This window comes from Spea bombifrons, chromosome 3 (genome assembly GCF_027358695.1).
Source record: "Spea bombifrons isolate aSpeBom1 chromosome 3, aSpeBom1.2.pri, whole genome shotgun sequence".
Taxonomy (NCBI): domain Eukaryota; kingdom Metazoa; phylum Chordata; class Amphibia; order Anura; family Pelobatidae; genus Spea; species Spea bombifrons.
In genome coordinates this window covers 100,724,104-100,744,152 of record NC_071089.1, presented here as the reverse complement: position 1 = coordinate 100,744,152, position 20,049 = coordinate 100,724,104, and the positions used below count along the sequence as shown (strand labels likewise).

General features: G+C 39.6%; 1 protein-coding gene across 1 annotated transcript; it reads left to right on the top strand.

The window, feature by feature from the left end:
* The first annotated feature begins 3,223 nt into the window (after positions 1-3,223).
* On the top strand, positions 3,224-19,143 carry ANO7 (anoctamin 7). The gene is made up of 20 exons (XM_053460105.1): positions 3,224-3,252; positions 3,768-3,877; positions 4,780-4,837; positions 5,741-5,851; positions 6,486-6,648; positions 7,529-7,619; positions 7,983-8,079; positions 8,202-8,345; positions 9,137-9,274; positions 10,032-10,124; positions 11,543-11,645; positions 12,296-12,407; positions 13,082-13,136; positions 13,647-13,744; positions 13,842-13,975; positions 15,024-15,229; positions 15,525-15,664; positions 16,483-16,573; positions 17,905-18,024; positions 18,738-19,143. The coding sequence occupies exons 1-20, from the start codon at positions 3,229-3,231 to the stop codon at positions 18,915-18,917; spliced, it is 2,268 nt and encodes a 755-aa protein (XP_053316080.1). The 5' UTR covers positions 3,224-3,228; the 3' UTR covers positions 18,918-19,143.
* Positions 19,144-20,049: the final 906 nt, after the last annotated feature.

Below are 20,049 nucleotides of genomic sequence, written 5' to 3'. Positions count from 1 at the left end.
GTGCATCCAGAAAATTTTTCATAAAATCTTCCAATTTATCATTAGTAATTGTTTCTTGAATCCCTCTGAACCTAAGGTTATTCTGTCTCAAACGATCTTCTTGCTCAGCTAATTTCTGCTCAAGCAACTCAGTTTTAATTGAATTTTGTTGTATAATGTCCCGTAAAAGTACTGTCTGTAATTCCAATGACTCCATTTTTTCCTCATTATGATTTACTCTTTTTGTTATAGCTGTTAAGTCAGTTTTTAAATCTTGTATGTTGATCTCTATAATTTGTTTGATCTGTTCAAGTTGAGCTGCTAGCGCTTCAGTTAGCTGGTTATGTATCAGATGTCTCATATCTAGAGTAGCTGGGCTTAATTGCATATCACCTTCTGTTTGATTACTTATATTGGGATTATCCTCTGAATCCAGATCTTTTCGGTCTTGCTTAGGTGGAGGGGTAAAGAAGGAGAGTCTTTTCTCAGCTTTTTGATCTTTCCGCTCTTTCCTGGGCATTTTGTCTTGAGATTTTTTTGATGCCATAGTCTTTAAAGGTTATATTTATAATAAGTGTACTTAATACCGTAATCTTATGTATTCAGAAATTCCACTTAAATGTTAAGAAGGAAATAAGCATATCTTAGGGTCTCCTTAGACCAATTAACTCAGTTCTCTCAAAAGTATTGATATTAATATAGATCTTCGTTTAGCTTTAGACCATGCGTTATTTTTTTTTTTTTTTATTTTATTTTTTTTTTTTAATTATCTTTTTTTTTTTATTATTATTATTTTTTTTTTTTTTTTCTTTTTTTTTTTTTTTTTTTTTTTTCTTTTCCTTCCTCTTCCTCCTCTTTCCTTCCTATCCTCCCCTACCCCCTTTCTTTCCTTCTTCTCTTTCCTTTTCTTTTAAATTATCGTTTGGATAGTCTTTCCGTGGGATAAATTCTTAAACATGACCATACAAAACACCACTTTAACCCACAAGTAGTAAGTTATATAGACTTATCTGGAGATCCTGCCGTACGTCTTGAATTAATGTTTGGGCATTACTTCTACCCCTCCACCGCTTCACCGGTAAAATCTTCCATTCCTCCCGGCACTCTGATGATGTCCGCCACGCGTCCCCGTTCGCGGGTAAACTATGCGAGCGTTCCGCTCGCGGGCGAGGGCAGGTAGACTGCAGGCGCTCCGGCGTACATCAGGGGGCATCCTCCCGAAGCCACAGGCTCCCTCGGTAGGTCACTTCCCCGGCCGCGACGCCCGCTGGGCGGCCGGGATTGGTATCAGGTGCCGGTTTGACAGACGCTGGAGACCGGAAGACCTAGAGATCTAAACGCCCGAGCTCCGACATCCACGCTCACTCCCGCGTGCTACGTCATCGTTCACTCCACTATCCCTTTATTTATATTGTGCCTCTTTTATTTACTCTTCTTGGTACAGATTATGTGCTGGTTTGGGAGACAAAGAAAGATGTAGAGTATTCATCACTGGCAGAAAAGAGGCAAAAATACCTTAATTCCTTGAAGAAGCATGGACTCCTCATGGAGCAAGTGAGACAGATTGCCTGCCTTATTCTAATTCACATGACACCATATATATCAGTATACCAATTTCTCTTCATAGGTCCCCCACAAACTGGTGCCACAAAGCATAAAATTGATATAAACTGATATTTGTGGTGGTATCCTACGTATAACCGTGTCACTGAGCTCTTTAGTATGATTCATTTCGCTGCCAGTGTTTGTCAGTGGAGATGGCTGTCTATTTGCTTGATTTTATATACCTGTTAGCAATGGGTGCGGCTGAACAAGTAAACAATTATGAGGAGGGGGAGTCCATATACTTTTAAGTCATATGTACTAACTCAAAATAACCAACCTCAATGAGTTAAGTATCAGTCAACAGTACTTTCAGCTGGGGAATACTTTTTAAATCTATACAAGAAAAGATTTACTTGTATGTTAGATGTATATTTGCTCGATTATAAGACAAGCAAATGCTCTGAAAAATACCCCTCGTCTTATAATCGGGGTCGTCTTATAATCAGACCTCAAATAGAGGTCTGACTATGAGACTAAGATGCAGATCCCCCGCAGCGCTGCAGGGGACCTGGATCCTCCTGTCTGGTAACCTCCGCTGCTGGTGTTTCTGACTCCCTGGTGTGTAGTCGGGGCAGCAGGTAGACGTCTATGCGATTCGCGTAGGCAACTTCCGCTGCAGCCGGAAGGTGCTGCCGTTAGCAGCGGGGGTTTTCTGCGTCCTTCCCCAGCTATCAGAGAGGAGAGTTCTCCACACCGCTGCTAACGGCACCTCCTTCCGGCGTAGGCGTAGACATCTACCCGCTGTCCCGACTACACATCAGGGAGTCAGGAACACCGGTAAGTTGGGGGGGGTTAAATGGGGGCATAAGGCATTTCTGTAGGCAGAGTGCTCTAATATGCCTTTTAACCCTCTTAATGCCACTCTGCCTCCAGATATGCATTTTAACCCCCTTTATGCCACTCTGCCTCCTGAAATGCCTTATACCTCCCTATATGCCACTCTCCCCCAGAATATGCCTTTTAACCCCCTAAATACCAGAGTGGGATATAGTGGTATAAGGCATTTCTGGAGGCAGGGTGGCACATAGGGGGTCAAAATGCATATCATGGGGCACAGTGGCATATAGAGAGTTAAAAAGGCATTTCATGGGGCACAGTGGCATTTAGAGGGTTAAAAGGCATATCATGGGGGACAGTGGCATATAGGGGGTATAAGGCATTTCTGGGGCAGAGTGGCATATATGAGGGTATAAGGCATTTCTGGGGCAGAGCGGCAAGCATTGGGCCAATGTGCGTAACTGGGGGGAAGGTTGGAAAATAAAAGGAAATAAAAGCAAAAAAAATATTTTTCTCAATCATAGCTTTTATTTAACAAAAAATTGTTTACATAGTTTACATGAATTAACATTTACTAGTAAACCTTTTTCTTATAGGGTCGTCTTATATTCAGGCTTTTTCTTTTTTTCATAAATTAATATTCAGATTTTGGGGGTTGTTTTATAATCAGGGTCATCTTATAATTGAGCAATTACGGTATATACATGTATGTGTGTATGTAATGCTTTATTCTGATTTGTTTTTTAAAACGTACTAACTTTTTGTTCTCCTGTTATCTCACAGCACAGTTTCCAGAAAAAAGACTTGACTATACATTTCATGCTGCTCAATGCTCCATGGGATGTGTTGTGTTACCATGCAGAGGATATGTACATGAGATCACCCATTCAGGTACAACTGGTGTGCCGCCTGAGACAGGAACAACATAGGAATATTTGCCAGTACCCAGCTTGCAACTTTTAATGGGTGACATCCCAGTTTGGATATTCAATGGAATACGTTAATCCTGCAAGGAAAGAAGTTGCTAAAAATAAATGTCATGAAAATGAATCTGCATTCCCTGTATTAAGAGTTGAGGATATATTTGAGAAGTCTATTTATTAGCTGCAGACACTTAAATATTTCCATGAAGCCAATGCTTTGGAAAATGCTTCCAGCTATAAGAATGTTTAAAGTCAAATAGACTTATTTTTTTATTCGGAATATATAAGCACAGAGGTGCCTTCATTATGACATTATTTCATTAATTCAGTTTCGGGGATGGAAAACACAATAGATCATTTGAAATGTAAATCAAGTTACCAAAAAAGTATAAAAAAGCAACTTTACTGTGCTTGGGTGTCTGCTGTTGGAGTTTTCCATGTGTAAAGTAGCAGTTTTATTGTTTGTTTTCTTCTGTGTCATAGGTCTGTCTGCCGCAAGAAGAAATGAAGATACGAAGATTGTTCTATGAAAATGTTCCCAGACAGCCTCTCGAGACATTCAACTGTCCCTTTAAATCTCGCAAATTAAAAAGGTACGAATTCTCCATATATTGATTTTTTTAAAATACACTCTTTATTGTGGTTATTAAAATGTCATACAAGACCGGTTGGTTAGTGGTATATCTTTTATTGCAGTAATAGCAGTAGATTAAAAAAACTCACCAGTCCAATAATTGGTATTTAAACTATGGAATATCCTTTAATCCATTCAGTTAGTTCTGTATACATGGGTTTCATAAACTGTATTTATCTAACCTTTTTTTGAGGCAAGTACTGAATGTACCAACCAACCAAAGCTTCTTGATCCAGCCTTGTAGAGAGGGGGTCATTTCCTAGGTTTTCATGTTTGGCTTAAGATACTGGCTAACATTTTTAGGCTAGTAAACAAACTCTTTAGTTTTAGCTGTGGTGATGTGAATAGAAACTTTTAGGACAAATAAACTATGCATAAACGTGGATACCCAGCACGTTTTTTTAATGGTGGAAGGACCAACGCCACTGAGGTCTCACTTGCAGCAGTCCCTGGGGATGGCTCTTCATCATACACAGTATAGTTTGGGGCTGTTTAATCTCACATAAAAATGTTCTTGTTGTATGTTCTGGTGGTAGTATGGACAAACCTAAAATAGTAACTTCTGAGTTTAGTGGATAATCACTAGATCACAAAGTGCCACAATTTAATGGAAGCCCCAAAGTTGCTGTCCTGGTTTTCACAAGTCCTACCTGTCATCACTGCGTTGGTGAGTTTTTTCCACAATGTGTTTTAGCAGCAGTTTTTGTGTAAGTTACTGATAACAGCAGCAGGCTTGTGTGCAGACCACTTCTTTCTGCTGAAACGGGAATGCTTAGAATTACTGCATTTAATGCTATACGCCATAATGCTATATGTTTTGTGGCGGCTCTCCAATACTATTTATTTCTGTATTCTCAACAGCTTCCTGGGGTGTGAAAATCAGGATACATTCTTCTCCAACACCCAAAGACACCAAATAGTAAGAATATGTCTTTGATGGTATTTTGCTTTGTGTTGTTAAGTGGTTTGGACATCTCTCTGGTTCATATTCCACCTACTCTTGAAAGGAGGTGAGTACTAGAAGAATTGATCAAACCATTTTGGTAACAATAGTCTTAAATTAGCAGCCTGGTGTCCCATACGGTCCTGGCCAATGAAGAATCCATATGTTACCTGAAGAAGGAATATCAAGTACTTACCTTTTATAATTACTTCAGAGCAACAGTGGTTCTGCCATCATTGCGCCCAAACAGCTTGTCTGCGCCATCTTTGCCACCAAAAAGTATGAGAGGAAATCCTGGTGATGGGGGGGGAGGCTCATCTGTAGAGACCATTTGTCATGTATGGGGCCCCAAAACTTCTGCTGGAAGCGCTGCCTGCCAGTCTATGAGCTGGGTGGTGGGGAAACTGGAAAATGAATGGGTGGTTTGAAAATCCCTCCATGTTTTTGCAAAAAAACAAAGAAGATGCTCATCTATCATATGCATTAAACTGTAAATGATGGCTGATTTGTCATTTTAGTAACGTGCTGTTCCTATTGTATCATACACTATTATATTTAAAAAAAAAAAACATCAGACATGTTTGATGAAAAACATATATTTTAGATTTTTTTTTCTTATTAATGTCAACCTTTTCTGATTATTAGTTTTGAGGGTTTATATGTTTTAGACTCGGTATTAAAGTACTTCTTTTTAGAGGTAATCACATACTCATTTAGACTGTAACATGTAAATGATTCTGCCCAGCAGAACAAGAAGCAATCTTTAGTTTGGAGTGATGTGATTTATAATAATGATAATAATAATTAATAATAAATCATATGTTTATGGTTGTGATGGTTGAGAAAAGGGATTATTTATACAGTTCATGTATTCTACAGGTGTATCAGATTCTGGCCAATGCTCTGTATGGAAGCACTCATCGTGGCGAAGTTGGGGTACAGAGGTTACTGCGTGAGGATGTTTTTACTGCGGCATATCCCCTACATGATGTAAGGGTGCACAGACCCACAAACTAACGTGTACTGTTTAGTTATGACTGTTGCCTTTGAATTGAATTTATAGGTTAAGTACCATCCTCCTACTGATGGTGCCATGGAAAGTGAAGTGAAAATACAAACACAGAGATGAGTGTTCACAGAAATGTTTCTGTGGGCAGAATAGAGTTGCCCGGTCAGGCCTCCTGTGGATGCCCATGAAAATACATAACCGCATAAACTGAAAACATAAAACACTAAGGAATAGCTGTGCAGTGGATTGTGGACATACGTGATAAACAAGACCAACTACATCATTAGCCTTGGGCACAACGGCTGTTACGGAGTATGATTCTCAGTGACTGGTTTGACCAGGGGTCCTGAGGACCATAGACCCCATCACAGCTGTTTGGCAAAGTTTGATATCCCCACATCATTCTTATGTGTCTATATATAAGAGAGGATGCCATAATTTAATTAATGTGCCAATGGGAAAGGAATAACAAAGCAGGGACACGGATACACTCAAATCTGTGAATTGATGATGAAACTAGAATGAAATATATAAATAATTGTCTATGTGTGTGTCTAATATATGAGGGCAGTTGGCTGCTCCGCTGAGTGTCACACTTCTTTCCCCCCACTCCAGGGTGAATACACTTATGCACCAGAAGTACCTCCAAACAATCTGTTGCACAGGCAGATCCTTTATAAATTCTGGGCTCACTGGACAAAGTGGTACAAACCTCAGCCTCTAGACCACATAAGGAAGTACTTTGGAGAGAAGATTGCCCTTTACTTTGCATGGCTGGGTAAGCACCCAATCACTTATGAACTACTTACTGTATCCTGTTTATCCACTGTACTACTCTATGGAATGTGATGGTGCTATATAAATCAATAAATAAGAATTGTCCAGTGCATCCACTCTGTGCAAGATATTCTACATGGTGTAAGCGAGAGTTCACAAACTGGTGCATAGAATCTTCTTGATTTTTTAGAAGATAACATACTAAATATGTCTATGTTGGCTAACTTAAAATGTTCCAAACTTTGGTAATGATAAAGGCAGGGGATGTGTTGGGTGTGGTGGTTAGTAATTAAAGAAACCACTATTTTTCCTTTTTAATTTTTTTTTTCCTCACAACTGCTCCATTTGCTGAAATCTAACAGCCCGGGCATTACTGCTCTGTTTGTCTTGCTGTGTGGTGATGTACCCGGGCTGGACTGGATAAGCACAGCCATACATTGTTTTTATACCTGCGCAGCGTGTGTCGGAGCATATCCATCCGGCAGCCGTGCACTGCCGGAACCGAGCTACCCCTGTCCCAGCAGATGGTGTAAGTATGGCTTTTGCCCAGTGTGCCAAGTGGCTGGCCTGGACCTGTGATACGCTACCAGCTTATATGACAGCCGAGATGTAATGTTTTTTAAGTCTATAGGCGTTAGTTTAGGTCGCAATACTGTTCATTAAAGTTGTAAAAAAAGACGCCATGGGAGACATGCAATAAAAATACCGGTATGCGGTGACGCGTATCATCTCGTACATTTACTTTTGCAATGCGTAATTTAACCGTCATGCGATCATATACATTTTGGTGAGTAGTTTTATTGAAAGCACAAATAAATGTCTCAACTCAATATGGTGGATGATGTTTGCGTGTGTGATATAACTCTAATTCCTGTCCATAGGCTCATACACTAGCTGGCTCCTTCCTGCTGCTGTGGTTGGAACAATTGTTTTCATGTTTGGAATTTATATTGTAATCAACGATGTACCAGCGTGAGTACAGCTCCAGTATTTTTAGACTTATTTATACCTCCTCCTAGTTTCTTCTACATGCTCAGAAATGCCAACGTTACCTTATTTGATCTCAGAGATGTCTGCGTTGGGGTACTGCCAAAGATTAGATACAAACAAGTCATTGGTGGTCATTTTCTGATGATAATTTAAGTAATCTGTGCATTTTTACTGGATCCCTCAGCAGACTCTATTGTGAGAAAATATTTCATCAATGTGTCTTTTAATGGCCTATATCTATTGTTAATACAATGTAAATTTTAGAGTTTTTGAATTAAAAAAACACAATAACTTTGCATCTTGTTTAACATTTACTGTCTGTCTCTTCTCTCCGTATTCTCTTAGAATGGAAGTTTGTGAGAGTGAAAGTTTGTACACAATGTGTCCTGTTTGTAAGATCTGTCCGTACTGGAATCTGTCAAGCATATGCGGCCTTTACAAGGTGTGTACAGGACAAATAATTTTAAAAAATAATAAAGGGAAAGGCAATTTGTGTAACTGGCTTTGTGTGACTATTTTAAAGTGTTATCTTTTGTTTTTTTTTTTTATCTCTGACCTCCATAGGCTGGGATACTGTTTGACAATCTAGGGACCCTGCTATTCAGTTTCTTCATGTCGATCTGGTCTGTAACCTTCTTGGAATACTGGAAGAGATTCAGCGCCACACTCGCATACAGCTGGGACTGCTCAGAATTCAGTGAAATTGAGGTGAGAAGACTGTATTCACTATCATACTCATGGAGTATCTGTGCGTATCTCTCCATGGATAATAGTGAGAGACTTCGAAAAAGCAATATCAAAACCTTGAGATTCACAGACATTGCTAATGGCAAGCAAGCCAACTACCCTAATGTTGTCTCTTCATTTGACCATTTTAGTTAGACTTATTTATTTTATTTTTTATGTCAAGATTAAAAAGTTCCATCAGTAAATAAATAGTGTAATTACAGCAAGGTGCAGAATTACTGCGTGTAACTCCAGTAGGGCCCAGGGGACTCTCTAGTTGCCTCGCACACATACTGCATTGGAACATGTACGACATGCCCATGTGATTACATAAAACCTTACCATTTTATAGTACATTATCCTAAGTAGACACTAAGGCCATATTTACTAAATGTTGAGGAGATGCATGCAGTACATGCGTGTCAGTATTGTGACAAACCCTGTAGCATATGTATGATCTGCATAGCACCGGTACCCAAATGCCAAACTAATCATCTCCCTGGGTTTACAGCATCACAGTGTATATAAATATATATGTGCAGTGCTGGGCTGGGCATAGATCATATAAAGCAAATGCCCAATGGGCTGCTGGGTCTTATCTCTTTCAGAAAGACCTAAATTGGGTACCCAGAGCCAAATGGCTTATAGAATGTGCATTGCCGAGATATGGACATCTGATATGTTCGTGTACAACAAAGAGTATATTTCTGTGATATCAAACGTGGCTGCATTACCAAGATTTGTTCTGACATTACACTTTGACTGTATTTCAGGAACCAGCCCGGCCCGAGTTCACTGTCTTGGCCCCTCATACAATTCAGAATCCCGTCACTGGCTCAAAGGAACCCTATTTTCCAAAGGCTAAACGATTACGTAGAATCTTCACAGGATCCATGATAATTATTGTAATGGTGAGAAAACGTTTTTTAATCATATTTATGTGATAAGGATAATAGATTATTTTCTTACTTTATTTTCCTACATGAAAAAGCAGAAGGTTACTGCGTGATTCAGAATAATAGGGGAAGAAAAGATTTAGGAGTTTACATCTGTACACTAATTAGTGATGATGGTGTGTATGATCTGAAATCTCCATCACCCATGGAAAGTAGCCCTTTTTTTTTAAGCGTATAAGATAATATGAGAACAGAATTTTATGATAACATAGTTCAAGGGTGGGATGCACACCTTTTAAAATTGAATAAAAAAATGACTAAACATACAAAAAACACAGCTGCGTGAGAGCTATATAAAAATTCCCTAAAAATTAAGAGAGCCAACTGGAAGCTGCCATTTGCACGTAAAAAATGTCAAGTTATAGTAAAAAAAACAAAAAACACTATGGAACCAGTGTTTCTACCTAACATTCAGTGTCACAAATCACAGGTCTTGTATGCAACAGTACAGGGGTAAAAAGTTTTTATGGTGTGGGATGGGAGGAAATCAGCTTTACATTTTATTTTTATGTAGAGCCCACCTAGTTGGGTTTTGGATTTCTTATATGCAGACTGTTCTGTATTTTTGTTCTTAAATATTTTCACTTTTCAATTGTTTGTTTTGTACAGCATATTTCTCATTTGTGTTGGGATATATATTTATTATGCATCATCTTACTTAGAGAATTACACCATTACTTTCTTAACATAATACTAAACTTTTGTCTTTCAGATTGCCGTGGTCGTTATGTTTTTGATTTCTGTTATCTTGTATCGGCTCATCATCTTTCTGGTTGTGGCCAGATCAGGAATGGTCTACACATCTGTGAGTTCCCATATCTGCTATGAACTCACATTTTTCATGTAATGTTAATGCAGTATGTACAATTGTTAGTTTGACACAAGATGACTGAACTCCTGTTGAGACGTGCAGTGGCCCACTGGATACTCTGTAGCAACCATTGTAAAGTATGTGTCTTCACCCAGGACCCATTCATCCCCTACCTCTTTCCTGGATGAAAGGGCGAGTGTCGGTAACAAAACCTTTAAATGGTTGTTCCTTCCAAAGTCAATCTACGACGGACCTATAGAAGTGCGCATGCGAGCCACATTCTCTGGTTCCATGGGCAGTGTACACTGACGAAGAAGAGCAGAGGCAGGCCTGCGTCCTACAGGGAATCAATTTAAATAGCCCAGTAATTTAGTATCTAGAGTAGTTTAGTATTTAGAGTTTTGCACACTGACACCCCAGCAACATATATGTATACAGGGCATACCAGTCAGTTCGGCTCTACCCAACACCAGCACTCGCAAAACAGTAATTGAAAGCCCATATAGGATCAAGAAAAGTACTTAATTTCCTCCAAAGTAATGTCACTCTTTTTTCCACTTTCGTGTTTGGTGATTATGCGTGTGTCAGTGTTCTAAAGCCCTGGATAGCAAATGATTAAATGATATCTATTCTCGGTGCTGTACTCAGCTCCATAGATATCATTTGGTCACAAAGTTACCTTAAAAGCTGTGGCCAGACAGTTGAGGGCTGGCAAGGGGGCAAATAACCCCTAGGCTCGTCTAAAATAAAATAAAAAAGGTTTGAGCTACTTTCTGAGCCCTTACTGTGTCTTTTACTTGTAATTCCACATACAGTCAAAATAGGTGTCAAGAGTACCAAGGGCTTTAGGATGAATGTAGTCGTTCTCTTACTCTTGTCCATGTTCCCTTTATGTGTTTTGTGCTTTTCCTTTCTGTTTACGGTTTAGGACAAGGAAGGATAGTTCTTTATAAGTGGGCAGCATTGCTGGAATCACCCCCCCCAGGTTGCCAGCCTTTCCCTGTGGTTAGGCATCTATGGCTCAGTCCCTCTGTCAACCCAAGGGCCTGTGCCCTACAATGCATTGGGTAAATGGGCTTTTCAGGCTTATTGACAATATTAGATTGAGTTAAACATACTCTACACCATATACTCCACTCCATTATTGGGTTTTCTATGAAGTCTCAAAAAGGCTGTAAATATGTTTTGGACAGGGCTGGATAGTGCACACTGATTGTGTTGACTGCTAGATGTGTTTTGTGAAGTTGTATTGTCGAGCCACTTGGCTAAATTTGCCTCTGTGTGGTGCTTAACATACATCTAAACATGCTGAAAAGCATATACTGATAACACTGAACAATCTATACACAGTAAATAGGTAGAAATCGCATGCAATTAACATATTAAAACCGTCTTCTCTCCTTACACCTTAGGCCAGTCTCATTGCCAGCATAACCAGCTCTGTGTTGAATTTGATCATAATCCTGATGCTTTCCAAGGTTTATAAATCCTTGGCTCAGTTCCTGACTCAGTGGGGTAAGAGCTTCATAAAATTGACTTTGTGTGCTGCATCACTTGACTAACCTGTCCACACTAGTCCAACGTTATCTGTAAAGTATATCACACCTCGGGCTAGCTCTTCCTGTGATTAATGTGACCATGTTGTGTTCTGAGAGTGAATGTAACAATAATTCTGAAAAATGTGCTGCAACTTTAACTCAACAATCTCACTAATGCCCCTTGCAGTGTCTTGGCTAATGACTTTAAGTATTCAGATGTAATTTTCATAAGTAAGAGTTTACATAATTCAGCCAAGTCATGGAATGCATATGTTGCTAGGCACATCCACAACTTTCCTGATATATTTTTTATTGGTCATAAGGAACAGTCCCCCATAGTGTATATAAGCCTGTTATAAGGGGGATCTCTGATCTCCCCCGCTAGGGAGGTAGATCACCCTGTAGAGTGATCTGCCTCCAGTTACATGGCGGAGGAACTGCTACCTTAGGCCTAGTCTGCCAAGGCCAGATTACCCCAAAGTATTTCAACCTTTGGTGAGCTCTAAAGCCTTTTCCATATTCTTAAATCCACACTACATTTACTCCCTTAGTTTTTGCCTAGAACACGTTTTTTTGCCTTTTATTTTGTGTACATCTGGTGGTCCACGTTTCTAATTTTTCTTCCAGAGATGCATCGCACCCAGACAGCCTATGAAGATGCTTTTACCGTCAAAGTTTTCATCTTTGAGTTTGTTAATTATTACTCCACCCCCATTTACATTGCATTTCTGAAAGGCAGGTGAGTTGTCTAAAAACAAAATGATTTCCTTTTATTTCTAGACAATTAAAAACATGTATTAAGACATACTGGTAGGTAGCGCTTACTATCTAAAGGGGTTTAAAAGGGTTTGAGACAGAAGGTAAGAGTCTAATGCATATCTTTTTTATATGTTAAAAGAGAGAAGGACAAAGGCAATTATTTAAATACTCAGACTATCTAGAACATATGTAGCAATTGGTAAAGTGTGGCAGGTGGGCATGGATGGGACTATTGTTACGCCTTCCTCTTGCCCTGAGCGTTGGGCAGATGCCTTCACAGGATAATTTGCCCCGTGATCCTATCATCCATTGTTCTGGCCAGTGTTGTTTTGTATCACTGAAATATGCTGCTATGGGAAGATCAAGGTTACCGGTCCATATTAAGGATCTGTGTTTGGAGAACAAGTGGTTGATTTTCAGAATGATGTCTTCCTTGTGGATCATTCTACGTGACCATTCCAGAAGATGAAGTTAAAAAGCTACTTTTTTCTCTCGCTGTGAAGTCTCACAGAAGCCATGATTTGGGATTCTCTCTGCAACAATTATTCTATCGTAAACAATTATAGACATCCTTTTACTACTTAAAAAAATAATTATACGCTTTATTTTTCTCTCTGATAAGACTTCAGCTCTCTGTAACTTCTGTCTTGGCAGATTTGTGGGATACCCAGGACACGATATCACTATTTTTCACATTCGTAACGAAGATGTAAGTATTAAAACTGGAAAATATATTTGCTTCCCCCCCCCCAGTAATTCCCCTTTATGCATAGGGAAAGTTTCCCTCTGATTGCTGCAGAGCGCGCCATCACTACAGTCCTCCAAGGAACTCTGTTAATGTAGAGGAGGCAAGCATTTAAAGCATTTTGCGGTAACAGGATGGATGAGATTTGTTCGGTTTCACTCTCAGCACCTGGCTAGTCTCGTATTATTATCTTGTTTGTGCGTATGGCAATAACATACTCCTCAGTATTGCACATTAAAATTACATCTATAACTTGTACGCTATATCACCAAAAGGATACAGACACCCCTTCTAAAAATGGGAGATATTTTTCACCCAAAAGAGAAGTTTGTGTGTCAATGTAAACAACTGGAATAAATTATTGGTGTCCGTTATCGGCATTTTTTTTTTTACGACTACTGGCTCATAATGTTGGTTTGGTTGACTAGCGGTGGCTGCCCTAACCTCTCAATGCTTGCCCTGTCCTCATAACAGTGTAACCCTGGAGGATGTCTCATTGAGCTGGCTCAACAGATGTTGATAATTATGGTTGGGAAGCAAGTACTGAACAACGTCAAAGAATGTGTAGTTCCGTAAGTATGCCTGCTCATCATTGGTTTTCTGTGGATTACAAACAGGAGAGTGAATGTATCGTTCCAAGTCTAACATAACCATCTTTCACCCCATCAGGAAACTGGTCCTCTGGTGGCGGAGCATTGGATTTAATCCTGATAAGAAGCATGAGCAGGACAAGGAGAGTCCATGGGAGAGGGATTATAGGTTGGTTACCTACGAGGGTCTTTTTGATGAGTACTTGGAAATGGGTAAGAGTCTGTCACAGATGTCTGTGTATCTTTATCTACTAACCATGTAGAAGAATGTTGCAGTGCAAACAACCTCGCCAATACCTCTTTTACACTCCTTCTATAACATTTGGAAACATTGTTGTTACATAGGAACTTTCTTGACCAAAGTTTGCAACATGATTTGCCACTAATGTGGAATTCTACATTTCCAGGCTCGAGTAATGTGGAATCCCCCTTCTTGCTATGATCGCAAAAAATTTATACTTCCCTTGGTCCAACTTAAAGTGTAATAGATTAAATATGTTTGTGTTGCTAGTATAGATCTGTATAGGATGGAAACATTTTTAAGCCTGTATGTATTTGCAGAAAATGAAAAGTCTTCCCCTGCCTCAGGGTATTCCAGCGGACAATTATGACTACTTGTGAAAAACATATTTAATTATGCTTTTTCCCTAATCTGCAGTATCACATAGGTATGGGAGCTGGTGACAATTATTCTCCATTATATAGGATAATTTCCTCTCCTGGAATCTGTTGTTTGACATTCAAGTTTAATAACTATTGTGAATCAGTAGATCCGTCTAGGCAAAACTCTTCTAGATCTTTGACAAAATAGGTGATTCTTCAGCAAATATGAGGACAACTGACTATCATACCTATTTGAGCTTGTTCAGGGCCGGCCTTAGGGGTGTGCGACCTGTGCGGCCGCACAGGGCGCCATGGCAACAGGGGCGCCTGCCCGGGACTTAAATTAAAACATAGTTTTTTGTTTCTTTTACTTTATTTAACATCCTCCATGTTAAATAAAGTTTTAATCTAAGTCCCGGGCAGGGGCGCCGAGCCATCGCTCGTGAAGTTTTCAGCAACCGCTCGGCGCCCTGACTCTCCGTGACTCCTTTGCAGTGCTGGCGTTTCATGCTGAGCACCGAAATATGATGTCATATAGGTCTGTAGGTTTTTATCTGTGTACTAAAGTATTCTTTTAAACATTTAAACCAAATTCATTTGGTTTTGATATTCCATAAAATGTTTTCATTTTGTTTCCTTTTGACAATGTCTCTCACAGTTATACAGTTTGGGTTCATAACCATTTTCGTGGCTGCCTGTCCGTTGGCCCCACTCTTCGCGTTGTTCAATAACTGGATTGAGATTCGTCTTGATGCACAGAAATTTGCGTGCGAGTACAGGCGTCCTGTTGCTGAACGTGCTCAGGGCATTGGCATGTGGATGTCCATCCTGGAGGCCATCACCTGCATTGCTGTCATTGCAAATGTGAGCACCATTGACTGCATGTCCCATTAATGAATGTCATAAAGTCATTAAAATATATAAATATATTAGAATAGTGTCTGCACAATATAATATATCACATGCCTACCCACCATACAAGAACATAGGTTTCAAACCCAGCATTGTGTGCCAGAACAATGCCTTACAATGCCTGCCATCGGTGTAAATGAACTCTTATGGCTCCAGAAAGGTTATCACTAAGTGCCAACAAGCTAGATCTCATGAGTGCTTGTAGATATGAAATGGTTCTGATTGGGACTCACTTCTTTATTTTTAGGCATTCCTAGTGGCTTTCACATCCGACTTTCTGCCTCGCACATATTACAAGTACAAAACAGAAGGACATTTAACAGGGTACATCAATTTTTCTTTAGCAGAAGCTCCTGAGATATATGTAAGAAACCATTCACCCTGCAGGTGAGTTTCCTTCCAAATTCTTCACTGTAACAAATTGATCCAGATAGACCTGTGAGTTTATTCACAAAATGAGGATTGCATATTTCAGCTACTTGTAGAGCCAACCCCAGTGAGCTAATCATGCGACAAGATCTGGGCTGGCCCTGGATAAATTTCACCTCTCCAGTCCATCCTAAACACTGCTGCCAGACTATTTTCTCTTTCCCACTGTCCTTTCTCTGCTGCCCACTGTGCCAAGCTCCTTATACCCAGGGGCGTACCTAGAGTATTTGGCACCCGGGACAGATCCTGTATGCGACACCCACAAAAAAAAATATTGTTGGCAAGAACATTTATTTTATAAATTTGTAAACTGTATGTGAGCTGGAAAAAACTAGAAATCTGTAAAAATGTATTTTATAAATTAAATAAGTTTAAAAAAAAATGTACTGAACAGACATGGTACAAACATAACTCGTATCACTATATACTGAGCCTGAGATTGATAGTGGTACAGCATAACCCACATCACTAAACACTAAGCCAGACATTGACGTGGACTGCCTTTGCTCCTAAAACCGTCTGAAAAATGTTTTTTGATCTATAAATTTGCTACCGATGTTGCTTATTTTATTTCTATGCAATTTAGGCCTATAATGTGTGTATGAATGTCTACTTTAAATTGCTGTTAATATTTAACTTAGAATAACAACACATGTGCATCAAACTTCTTATTCTGGGGGAAAAGCTTACAACTACAACTATATATTTTGTATTAACGTAATACTGGGTTTCATTGATACTGGCCCCACCAGGGTTAAATGTGTTTCAACTTCCAGGTACCAAGCATTAAGAGATTCAAAGGGCAATTTGACGTCTGATTTCTGGATACTGCTAGCCATACGACTGGCATTTATTATTATATTTGAGGTATGTCTGCGTCCATCTCAGTTATTTCAGCACATTCAATCAATCTGTACTCAGTTATAGGTCCATTGGGTCATATTTATCCGATTTAACAATTTTGCTAAGAATTTGTTTTTTGTTTTTTTTTTAGATATGGCCCAATGAAAATAAAAAATGCCATTATTTTGTTATACAAATGATGATAAGTATAGGCTTCTATAGTACATTTCTATAGCATAGCTACATTTTTGTGTAGATGCAAGGATGTTTAGAGAGTTTTCTTTCGCCAGTAGGTGTTTACGTGGAAAAAGCCCTGGCTTCCTTGTAGTTCATGGTTTTTAAAGAGGTATCTGTAGCACCTTATATCTATGTCACCAGTAACTAGATCTTGGGATGAGGGCTTGTCACATTTCTGTGTTTCTATTGTCTAAATGGCCAACTCCCACCATTCTGTCCAATATTTATTTAATAAATAAAATATAATAAATATAAGACTGTATTTACAAGAGTAATTAACCAGCCTCGATCATCTTGTACTCATGAAGCTTGTCCCTCACACCTTAAAGCCTCCTCGAGATCAGAACACTGTAGCAACATGGTATGCAACGTAATTGTGTAAATATGGATACTGAAAATGGTGGCTGACGTCCCATACGCAAGTCACGTAATGCCATGGCCATTATCTTGAGCAATACATGGCTTCACATATGGCACCTCTGATGTTATGCCGGTAAAATGACGCAGTGTAGACAGGATTTACCGGTACTTCTGGCTGTGCACATGGAGGGAACTAGTAGTTAAGGACACTCATGCAAACTTTGTGTTACCGAACAGTTACTTGCTAAGAACACATTACAGGTACCCTGCTGACAAAGTAACTATACCAGCAAAATAAAAGTTCCCCATTAACGCACAACATCCTGCGTTCTGTAAAGAAAGTACCTGTTCTCTCCATTTTCAAGTTCTCCCCGAGACCCTTGACTCGCAGGGCTCTTTACGCCTCTTGTACCAGTATGAGTTTTGTTATTTTAAATTTTATATATTAGTTGTTTTTTTGTTAACTTTCCTAATAGAAAATAAAATTAAAAAAAATCATGTAGAGTGCATGTTTGTTTTGCTTTAAGAGATATCCAGAGTGATCGGTATGTTTTTAAAAGGAAGTCCTCAAAAACACTATGGTTGATCTACACACATCACACACACATCCTCCAGTGTCACATATTTTTCCTGGGTTTAGGATTGCTTTAGAAGGGGCCTGCTTGGTACATGGGGTGCCTATTAAGATAAAAGGGCATTTTAGCTGTCCTCTTCCATGCGTAATTTAAATTCTCTCACACCTTGTAATGTTCCGACAGCACGTGGTGTTTTTCCTGGGTCATTTAATTGACCTCCTAGTCCCGGATGTTCCCGAGTCAATTGAAATAAAAGTGAAGAGGGAGCGGTTCCTGGCTAAGCAAGCATTGGCAGAAAATGAGGTATGTGAGTGAATTTTATATTTTTAAATTCATATGCTTTTCTCCACAAGTCCACTTTCACTACCACAGTTTGTAAAGGTATACTATGGTAGCGTGTTAGTGGAAAGAAAGAGATTTGGTAACGATGACACATTGGTTGCTCTCATTGGCCCGAATATAGGCCGCATCCCCCCCCCCTCCACTTTAGGTGGGTGCTGGCCGGGTGTTTTTTTTTCTTTCCTTTTTTTATTTATCCCTGCTGTGGGGAAGCAGCAGGGTTAGGATCCGGATCCCTTCTCCGTCCTAGAAGCCCCGGTCCGCGGCAGTTGTATACGCTCATTGCCAGTTGTGATTCTCTATGTGATTCTATTCACAAATAGTAAAAGTAAGATGGGCAGGGCCAGACTTGGGGTCAAAGAGGCAGCCCTGGTACTTAAGCCATGTTATGCTCACGCAGTGCACATCTGCCATGCACTGTAGGTGTGTACAAAGCGGGGTGCCAGATGGTCAGAGACTCTGGGTGAAGGGTCATGGTGCTCAATCTCTGCTTTTGGGGAGCAGTATCTAGGCAAGCTCACTCCTCACCCTATCCTCCCCAACCCCGAGTTTATCAGAACTGACTACTGTGGATATCCATGGCTTGTAAGGGTCTCTCCCTATGGCATAGTATAGACATAGCAACAGACAATTTATAATGTAAACTGTTGGCTAACCCTTCACGCTCTGATCTGCAGTTTTTGGCATCGCGCATGGAAGAGGAATTTGTGAGTAGGAGTTCAGAGGATGTGCAGTCTGAACAGGCATCCTCCCCTATCAGCGATTCCACATCAAAAGCCACACCAAAGTCTTCACCAACCTTCCATATCTATAACACCTTTCCTCGACAAAGAGACCTTCCCCAGCCTGTGCCATGAAACCATTGTGAGAAGCCGAATGAGCCTTAGGAGTTAATGTAGAGCACCACACCATATATTTATGGCCACCAACTGTTCTGTACCAAATGACTGCAAGGTCAACTTACAAAGCATTTTTCACAGCCCTAACACTTGCCTACTTCCACTTAATTATGTGTTTAACTTAAGCATAGTTTGGAAATGCCACTGGTAGTTGAAATTACAAAATGTCTGTATTCTATAATAGACAATAGATGCTTTCCACTGTTCTAATCAGCACCGAGTGAACTTCGAACCCATTTCTTGGGTGTCAATTTGTGTATCAAATAGGGGTGCATTTACAAAACACAAAGCAGTATAATTACCAAATTAGGTATCAGTAGTGTTGTGGTTCCAACTCATTCACTTCACTATTCGTTCACCTTTCTCCAGCAAGGTCTAAGCTGGCCCTGCATAGTTGAAGAAATCTCACTACTATAGAGCCAGACAAGGTCTTCCAGCAGAAGCTCATTGAGGTTGGCATGCATAATAAATCTATTGTGATATAAAGCGCTTAAACCACAACTCTCCTATAAACTCCAAACCCCAAATTTGTGTTGATCAAATATACAATGAGCAACACCTGGTTTCTGCAACTGTTGAACCTTAAAGCATCAGTATGGTGTCCCACACAGCCTCATCATATAAAGTACATTAGGAGGACTTTAATACAGGGTTTGACATTTGGTTTTGATCTGGGATTTATTTAAAGTTTCGGTAATTTCTTTCCTCTGCAACCTGCCTTTTAAGGTGATGTTCCTCCATTGTACGTCTCCGTAATATAAAATATGTAATTATATCATAATTAAGACATATGTACCATTCTAAAGATATATTTCAGAAAATATCTAATATAAAAAATATTGCTCAATACAGTAAATATTTGGCAAAAATCTGAAATCCATTGAATAAGCTGACAAATGTATACATTCAAGTGTTAGTAAATCAAGTTAATTATGACATTGCTAACTGAATTAATATATACATTAAACCGAAGCAAAAAATCTTGGAGGATCAGGAGAGTACATTGCCACAAGCGGCACCATTTTGGTTGAAGTTGCCAGGTTATGTCCGCCGAGAAACGGATGAAGATTGAAGGTCGAATAGAGAAGCT

Coding starts and splice junctions, on each gene's coding strand:
- ANO7 (XM_053460105.1), top strand. CDS start 3,229: ATGTACATGAGATCACCCATTCAG. Junction 8,346..9,136: donor CAGAATTCAGTGAAATTGAG/GTGAGAAGACTG, acceptor ACTGTATTTCAG/GAACCAGCCCGGCCCGAGTT. Junction 13,745..13,841: donor GTCAAAGAATGTGTAGTTCC/GTAAGTATGCCT, acceptor TCACCCCATCAG/GAAACTGGTCCTCTGGTGGC.